The following is a 9,582-nucleotide window of genomic DNA, read 5'->3' on the forward strand; positions in this document are numbered from 1 at the left end:
TATCACAAAGTTCCAATAAATTAGTTCACATGATATCACAAGACGCGGTGTCATTGACCACCTATTCAATTGAACGGTTGGGATCTTTCTAGGAAATAACAAACGTCAAAATCAAATTCGTATGGTTGCACCCCTACTACTTCACACTCATTTTTCCAATTAAATATCACATTCGTATGGTTGTATTTAAGTTGTACATTTATATGAGATCGATGGAGCTGGTACAACAGAAGCTATACATCCAAACTGTTAACACAACACGTGACTAAATTCCACGAGACCTATATATACACAAATTAGGCAAATCAAAAGACACAATCACCTTAAATTTCTTTCAATCAAAAAAGCATCCTATTCTCTTTTCCTTAGTGTCGGTCTTCAATTCAATTTCAACTTTAACAAGCATGGAGAATATTGATCAAGAGTACAAACGTTTCTTGGAGAACAACATGTTTGTCCAAAACCAAGAGATTGATAGGTAACAATATCATTTCATTTTCTAGATTCAATTACGTAGAGCTTCAATTAGTGAAATTAAATTAATTAGAGTATTGATAATTGAGATGTGCATGGTGGCAGCTGGGGATTGGATGAGGCACTTTCAGGATACTATGACTCAAGCTCTCCTGATGGTGCAGCTTCATCTAAGAACATTGTTTCTGAAAGGAATAGAAGAAATAAACTCAATAAAAAACTCTTGGAACTTAGAGCAGTGGTCCCTAATATTAGCAAGGTAAACATTATTAATTCATTTTGGTGGTCCATAATTATAATTCGATCTCAGATATTTTTCTTTAATAATGATGACCGGTGACAATTTTCTTCTTCTTCTAGATGGATAAGGCTTCAATAATTAAGGATGCAATTGAGTACATACAGCACTTGCATGAACAAGAAAAGATTCTTGAAGCTGAGATAATGGAACTTGAATCTGGGATGCCAAATAATATTAATCCAAGTTATGATTTAGATCAGGAGCTTCCTGTGTTGCTAAGGTCCAAGAAGAAGAGAACAGATCAATTCTATGATTCTGTCAATTCAACAAACTCTCCAATAGAAATCCTTGAGGTTAACTACTTGCCCTACATTCTCTATCACAATCTCTCACGGTCTACTACATCTAATATTATTTTAAAAATGAAAATATCTTAATTATAAGAAAATTTCCAACTTTTAGATATATTAAATAATTAATTTATTTAGTTACTATGCAGATTAAATATATTAATTATTATATATATTTAAAAGATAATTTTTTTAATTAATAATTAAAGAATAAATGAGTGAGGTAATTTAATTAATATTTGTTAATTAAACAAAACAAATAGAAATTATTGATTTTAATCAGCATCTAACAACAACTCTTTGTATTGATAAAAAATAGGGGGTTTTTGCGAATGTTAGGGTTTTGTGATTGAATTGGATCAAATTTAATCATAACTAATATTTAATTCAATCAATAGTTTAGGTTGAATGTTCAACATGCACTTCTAAGAATAAACTCAAACCAAATCAAATCGCTCACCAATAAATTCTAAATTAAATATCAATATAATTAACACGTTTGTTTTACATAAATATAAATTATTAATATTTAATTTAATAAAACATAATATTTATTATCTAAAAACTCTTTTACAATTTAAATTAATTTTAAAAAATACAAATTGTATAGAATATAATTTTAATGATAAGATCTATCTCTCTTTTTAAATAAAGAATTTGATCTCTTAAATTTATATATATATATATATATATATATATATATATATATATATATATATATATATATATATATATATATATATATATATATATATATATATATATATATATATATATATATATGGGTTTCAAACCTGAGACCTTGAGAGGAGCACACTCTCAAGACTCAAGCAATTCACCGCTAGACCACACACGCACACTTTTTTTTAAAATGTTATTTTGAAGTATAAGATACTTAAAGTAACTTACCAAATATACTATAAACTAGTAAAATTAAATCTTAAATTCAAATAAAATGATAGTCATTAATAATTGAGGGAAGACTCATTCTGGCCACCGACAAAAATTACACAATTTAAATTAGTCCTTCACAATAAAATGAACTCGATTTAATCCCTTACAAAATTTAATCGGACCATATTAAATCGTGACTGCACTGTCACGTTGGATTTTATTTATTTTTCATTTTTTAAATATTAAATTGATTTTTATTTTTAATTTCATTTTTAAACAATTATGAATTAATAATATAAAAAAGTTAAAATTATTTCTTATAAAACGTTTAACTCAGACCTTTAAACCACATCTTACGTCGTTACCACTAGACCAATTTACATTTATGATAAGTAATTTCCATGATTTCTAGTAATGTTAAATAATTCTATATTTAAAACAAAAAATACAAAATTTGTATCAATGGGGTCTCGAACCTAAGTCCCTTCAGATTAAATAACTGTCAATTTAATAATAACTATCAATTTAATACAATAGAATTTAATTTGTCTATTTGTAAATTATAGTCACTTTACTAACAAAAGTAATTGATTTGTCTAGTTGTTATTGATAGTTACTTTACTAACCGTAAAAATTGATTTGTCTAGTTTTAAATGATAATCACTTTACTAACAATAGAAATTGAATTTTTTAGTTGTAAATGATAGTCACTTTATTTACAATAGAAATTGATTTGTCTAGTTGTAAAATGAATATCATTTAATCTGAAGGGACTTGAATTTGAGACCTCATAAATAAAAATTTATGTACAGAATTTGTTAATATTAGTAGAAATCATGAGAATTACTTTTCATGAATGTACATTGACATAGTAGTAAAGACAAAACAATTTTGACTTTTTTGATATTATTAATTCATAAATATTATGAGAATGACTAATATGATTCGGTTATATTTTGTAATAGATTAAGTTGGGTCTTTTTTTTTTTTTGTGAGGGACTAATTTAATTTGTCTAATGTTTGTGAGGGACAAAATGGATCTTCACTCTAAATAATTTTGATTTAAAATAAATTTATAATTTTTTTTAATTTATTGATTCATAAATATTATAACTTATATACATTAATACATAAAGAATCGAATAGATAAAAAATTTATATTTGTTTAATTCAATTATCATATACCAATTGAGTTGATATCAGTCGAGTTAAGTCACCCATCCATAAATTTATAAATTATAATTTATGAATAAATAATTTAACGTACTTACCAAACAGATTTTTAAATATTCAAACTACTGCAAAACCATGAGATTTTTAAATATTTAAAAAAATACACTAAATTTTAAGATAACATTTTTATATTAATATTGTTGACATGTTCTAGTTTTATTGTGTGAAGAAGCTAACATGTACTAGTATTACATCGACTTGAAGGCTCGTACCACAAACTCCAAAATACCAAATTAAAGTCATTTTCAGTTTTTCCTGCTATAAACCCCAAACAAACAATAAACATATATTAAAGAAGAGAGAAATTTCAAAGCACATAACTTCTCTCTTGAATTATTGATGCTAAAAAAAATAGACGTGAGCTATGATTATTATTATTTATAAAGATTATCTTTGGCCTTGTAAAGAAATATTAATGAAGATTTTTAATTATATGGTGGAGTGCAGCTTAGGGTTAAATACATGGAAGAAAATACAATACTAGTGAGCTTGACATGTACCCAAAGGACAGACACTATGGTTCAATTATATGAAGTGTTCGAATCTTTGAACCTCAAAATTATCACTGCCAACATCACTTGTTCTTCTGGCAAACTTATGAAGACAGTCTTAATCCAGGTTAGGTTACTTTCTCTTCTTTTCTCTTATTTCACTTTCTTTTTGTTTTTGAGATAACATACTATTATTATCCCTCTTCTTTACTCAACATGCATTATTTCTATTTTATATCCCTCTTCTTTACTCAATATGAATTATCTCTATTTTACTCAATATGCATTATATCTATTTTATACTTACGACAGATATAGCAATGGTTCCTTGCTAAATTCGTAAAAAGAATAATTAGATTGAGTAATATCTCCACAAAAAGACCACCTTTACACTAAAGTTTTAATATTTCACATCAAATTATCAATATTTCAATCCTCATTCCGAAGCATACCCAATTCCTTAACAACCAAATTGCCCAAGTATTAGGAACCCAAAAAACTTCTAATTTGCTCACTTTCACCTTTTGAGCTTTACAAAACGACTGCTAATCCATAAAACTCAACAAACACTCTTCTACCTCTACCCCTAATTTTCCTACCCATAAAGTTATCTCCTTCCATATTTTCTTAATCACAAAACAATTATAAATTACCTCTGGATTGTTTTAACGCTCTGTAGATTGTTCGTGTTGTAAGGGTTGCACCCCTAGTGCGAGTTCTTATAATCTATTGCTTATTAAAAAAAAAGAAGCGCTCTCGGTTTTCCAAACCTATATCACAAAAAGAGCAGTTTAAACTATCTAAAGGAATGGAAATACCTCTATACACCAACAGATCTTTAGTTGGAAGCCTATTAGCAAGAAGTCTCCAACCAAAAGTCTTTATCTTGAACGACACCTCTGATTTCGAAACTAACCCTTTGCCTCATCACATATACAAGAAGGACCAAAGGGAATTCGAGAACTAGCATAAAACGTATAACAAGAAGCTACCGAAAAGCCTTCCTCCCGGTTAAAAGCCCACCAAATATTTACCTTCCTCCAATCCCCCAAAAGCCTCCAATGTCTCCCGTAAAAAACGCCTAATTCGGCCAAAAAGTCCGAATTAGCCATCAACAACTCGAATATACCTAAACCTCCCCATCTCCACTCTCCATCAACCCAACCTCCCATGCTCGCCACCGAAACCCCCTTCAACCTCGAAGCCAAAAATATTTTCGGATACTCTTCCCTTAAAATGTTATCATCTAACCACTTAGCTTTTCAAAAAGAGGCATTGAAATCATCATGAATAGAAAACATACAAGAAGAAACAATATGGTCATTATTAGGAATATTCCCTATCTTCAAAATGTTCCTCCACCAAGAAGAACACAACATGACATCTTTGTTGGCAACTCCTCCTTCCAAAACTTGGATAGATAAATCTCCGTAGCGAGACTTTAAGATATTGTACCAAAGGGAATCTTGGCTTTGAAAAAAATTTCACCTTCATTTATTTAGAAGAGCTAAATTCAAATCCGAAATATTTTTAACTCCTACCCCCTCCTCTCAAAAGGTAAGTTAACATCATTCCAACTTACCCAACGAATCCTCCTCTTCTCCTCCATTTCTCCAAAAAAAAAATATTACTTTGAAGCCTCGTAAACTCATTCGCCACATTCACCAGCATTTTGTTGAAAGACATAGTGAAATTAGTTAAGGAGCTTAAAATAGACTTCAATAGAGTAATTCTTCCTCCCAAGTTAAGAAAACGATTTTTCCACCCCTTCAATCGATTTTTCATCTTTTGCAAAAGCGGTCTCCAAGTTTCTTCCTTCCTCGGATGGAATCCAATCGAGATACAAAAAAAAATAAAAGTTGCTTTCTTCTATCTTACAAGAATGTACACTAGAAGCGGCCTAAAAAAACATTGTTTGAATTAATACCAAATCAATATAAATTATTTTAAAAATGCACCAGTGTTATATTTTCTGAAAATTTTTTGTTTGTCTATTCTTATTCTTTCTATTTTAAAAGATTAATTTCTATAATTTTGTATAATGAATATCTGATTTGTAAAATATAAATTATTTTAAAAACATACTCCTTCCATCTCACAATAAGTGTTATCTCTTCAATTTTTATTTGTCTCAAATTATTTGTCTCAAATTATTTGTCATTTAAATACCAATATGATATTCATTATTTATTTCCATTAACTTGCCCTTATTTATTATATTTTAATTATGTATCTACTCCACTATTTATTATTAATAAGGTTATTTTAATAAATAATATTCATTTTATCATTAAAATCAACATAATTAGTTATTATCTTAAGAATCGTGAAAATTGCAAAGAGGACACCTATTATAAACTGGAGAAATGGATTTTTTCTGAAATGAACCAGTTATATATAAATATCGACCATTCTCTAGTCAATCAATTTATTCAACGTTAAGATAATAAAAAATTATAAAAAAGACAATAAAATACTACAGCTAGAATGAGGGGTTTACAAGCTTAGAAACCAATAGACCACTCTTACAAAGTGGAGATTTCTTGAATAAATAATTGAAATCACAATAAAAACATTAATTTTTATCACATATATAATGAACCAATATTCTTAAGTATTATTATACACACTTAGTTATTATTATTTTCTATACGATAATTTTTGTAATCTCAAATTTAAATCTGAATTTCTATATACGTCATTGTAACATAGGGTCACATAAGGGTTAGTGAGTTACATGAGTGGGGACAAAGAAAAAGAGCAAAAGTTGAAAACGTGTTTCTCACTTTTGTCTAGTTTTATTTCGGCGTGACTTTGACCGTATTTCTCATTCTTTGTTCTCTTTCAAATAGTGTAATATCTTTTTATGCAATTATTATTGATAACAACAATTTTTGCATTATTTGCAAAGTAAGAACCTTCCAACAAACCTAATCTTTCTCACCCCACACAAAAATCATGCACCATTTAATATCAATGTTTTTAGTACTAGTTGTCATTTAGCTTGTGTGTAACTCTAACTGAAAGGATTATTTTATATAATGACCCATAATTATAGGCTTATTCTCTATAGAGTACATTATATTTTTGTCTTTCTTTAATTTTTAATCATTATCGATTTTTTAAATAAAATAAAATATATTTTTTAAATTATCAAAAACTATTTTACATTAGTATAACATGAAAAAATGCAAAGAAATACCATTTTCAAGGGTTGAACCATATACAAACAATTCACATTTATTTTGGAGAATATTTTGAGAAAATTAAGGCTTTAGAAGAGCGATTAAGTCATTTGGTTAGTGATAGTGTGGAACCTTTGGTTGTCAAGAAATGCTATTTTATTCAAATGTAACCTCCTTAACTTTGATGATTGTTATAGTGTGAGAGTTCTCGTTTCTTGGAAGTGGTTATTATTGATTTTCATTATTAGAACATTTTTCCTTTATCTTATATAAAGAGGTAAGTGGTTCGATCGTGTAACCTTCTTGTGATTAATATACCATTATTTATTGAAAAAAACATTTATTTAATTCAACTAAAAATATCAATGGATCTATCTCACTCACAATTTAATAAAATAGGTTAGTTGTAAATAAAAATAAAAATATTAAAAGTTAACAAAATACTTATTTTTCTTCAATTAAATTACTATTTTATGTCATTTTTTAAATTAAAATTTTATAAAAAAATAGTACCAATGAATTTTTTTTACAACTATTTAGGTAATAATTTAGTAATCAAAACTGAATATGTATTTAGGCATTTTATTTTATCTAATTTATTTTTTAAATTTAATTAATTATTTTTTATGATGTGTGTGTAATAATTGGATACTATTTTATTTAATTTATTTTAATTTCTAATATATATATATATATATATATATATATATATATATATATATATATGTTTTCACAAAATAGGAAAATTGATAATTAGAAAAAAATATGGATAATTAACTATTTTCTTACCTTTTCTTTTAAAATAAGAGATGATAAAGATGCTAGTTTTATAATAATATCTAGTAAACAATATGTATCTGGACAAATTATTAAAATGAGTTGAATGACATGATAAATTAACGATTTTTATTCGACTGGAGTATAAAAAAAGTTACATTTATTTTTCTTTAATAAACAATTTGAATCTAGCAGGTTTTAAACCTGAGACCTTGAGAGAAGCACACTCCCAGACTCAAACATTTCACCATTAAATTACACATGCACACATAAGTTATATTTGTTATGCAGAACTTATATCTTATAAGTAAAAACTCTTAAATTATTGAAGTAACTTCTATCCTTAAAATTAATATCACCCCATATATTTAATAAATACTCTTCTGCTAATCCCATAAAGATCACTTGATAATTAAGAATATATATAACTTCTCATATAACTCATTATTTAGCCACTAACCCATATCTTTTCTTTGAAAATGTCCATTTTCTAAATAAAATTATCCCACTTTCTTTCTAAAAACCTAACCTTTATTATTATATATATTAAATATTTTCACTCGATAATTTCCAATATTTATTTATTGGTAAACTACCCAATCAAATGTAAAAGACATGTTCATTTTGTGTTTCTATATACAAAAAGTTTTTGAGCAAAAAAAAAAAAAAGAGGTACCTATTATATATTACTAACATGTTCATCTTCTGTTACTTTTTTTTTTTTTCCTTTCTCAGGCAAATGAAGAAGACAAAGATCTATTGCAGATGAAGATCCAAACAGCTATTGCAGCTCGCAATGATCCTCTAAGTCCCATGAGTATCTAATGAAGTGCATATATAGGGTTGAGTAGCCTTGCCTTTCAAGTTTTAATTAGAGTTCTTAATCATTGTGTTATTTAATTTCTTTCCCTACCTACTTAATTTTACCTCCATTTTCATCCATTTGTGTCCTTACATATGCTTGATAATACAATAAAGGATTATGTCAAATCACCTTGGATCTACATCGATGCGGATGTAGTTTCTGTTGCATCCACGTACATGTGCCTAGCTACATCATGTGTGACATCATGAAAAGTGTGAGCTCAAATACTACATGAGCTACATCATGTGTGACATCATGAAAAGTGTGAGCTCAAATACTACATGACATGTAAATGCCATTTTCTTTTATGAAATGTAAACTCCTGCACTAGTATCTTTAATTGAATGTCATGATAAAATATTGAGAATCAAGGCACGAATCAAGGCACATTTGGAACATGATACACCGGAATCACCGCATTGCAATTAGTGACACAAAATTTTATATAAATAATAAGTTGAATGAATTGAGGATGTCTATGACACGGAAGGTGAACCAAAAGATATGAGATTTTTCCTTGAAATATTTGGACATCGACAATTAGTCAATCTTTTGCTGGTCTTATCGAATTATCAATAGCTATGATGTATGCCAGAGAAGAAACCAATGAGTCCTCATTTGCAATTAGGGACACATGTTTGATAAGTAATAAATTGAAATAAATTGAGGATGTGTATAACATTGAAGGTGGACCAAAATATATGGCGTTTTCATGTATGTACTCGAGAGAAAGAACTAACGAGTCCTTATAAATGTCAAGGGCACAGAGCTTGGATAAGGGAACCATGTGATTTTGTGAGAAGGATCGACTCCTATTATTACTAAAAGAAAAACCTAATACCCTCAATTTGATATGTTAATTCATTCATACTTCTATTTTTTAAGGAGGTTAATTGCTTCCCAGTTGGTATCTGAATGAGCGGAACCATCCACATACGAATTCTTGAGAATGGAGGTGGACAAAAATGTCTTTGTTGTACCTCACTCTCGTCTTCAATAGGGTATGCACTTTTTTTGGGAGAGTATGCCAATATGATTTTAATGAGGTGTGGGTTTTGCATTAGACATTCGT

The 9,582-nt window shown here is 28.0% G+C and overlaps 1 protein-coding gene across 1 annotated transcript; it reads left to right on the forward strand.

The window, feature by feature from the left end:
- Positions 1 to 213: 213 nt before the first annotated feature.
- Positions 214 to 8,853, forward strand: LOC131599524 (transcription factor bHLH35-like). The gene is made up of 5 exons (XM_058871846.1): positions 214 to 478; positions 580 to 733; positions 835 to 1,068; positions 3,640 to 3,810; positions 8,381 to 8,853. The coding sequence occupies exons 1-5, from the start codon at positions 405 to 407 to the stop codon at positions 8,468 to 8,470; spliced, it is 723 nt and encodes a 240-aa protein (XP_058727829.1). The 5' UTR covers positions 214 to 404; the 3' UTR covers positions 8,471 to 8,853.
- The last annotated feature ends 729 nt before the right edge of the window (positions 8,854 to 9,582 follow it).

This window comes from Vicia villosa, linkage group LG4 (assembly GCF_029867415.1).
Source record: "Vicia villosa cultivar HV-30 ecotype Madison, WI linkage group LG4, Vvil1.0, whole genome shotgun sequence".
Classification (NCBI taxonomy): Eukaryota; Viridiplantae; Streptophyta; class Magnoliopsida; order Fabales; family Fabaceae; genus Vicia; species Vicia villosa.

Bases quoted from the DNA above. Each gene is read 5' to 3' on its own strand.
- LOC131599524 (XM_058871846.1), top strand. From the start codon at position 405: ATGGAGAATATTGATCAAGAGTACAAACGTTTCTTGGAGAACAACATG. The intron at 734-834 runs GTAAACATTATT...TTCTTCTTCTAG, and splicing joins TGGTCCCTAATATTAGCAAG to ATGGATAAGGCTTCAATAAT. The intron at 1,069-3,639 runs GTTAACTACTTG...GGTGGAGTGCAG, and splicing joins CTCCAATAGAAATCCTTGAG to CTTAGGGTTAAATACATGGA.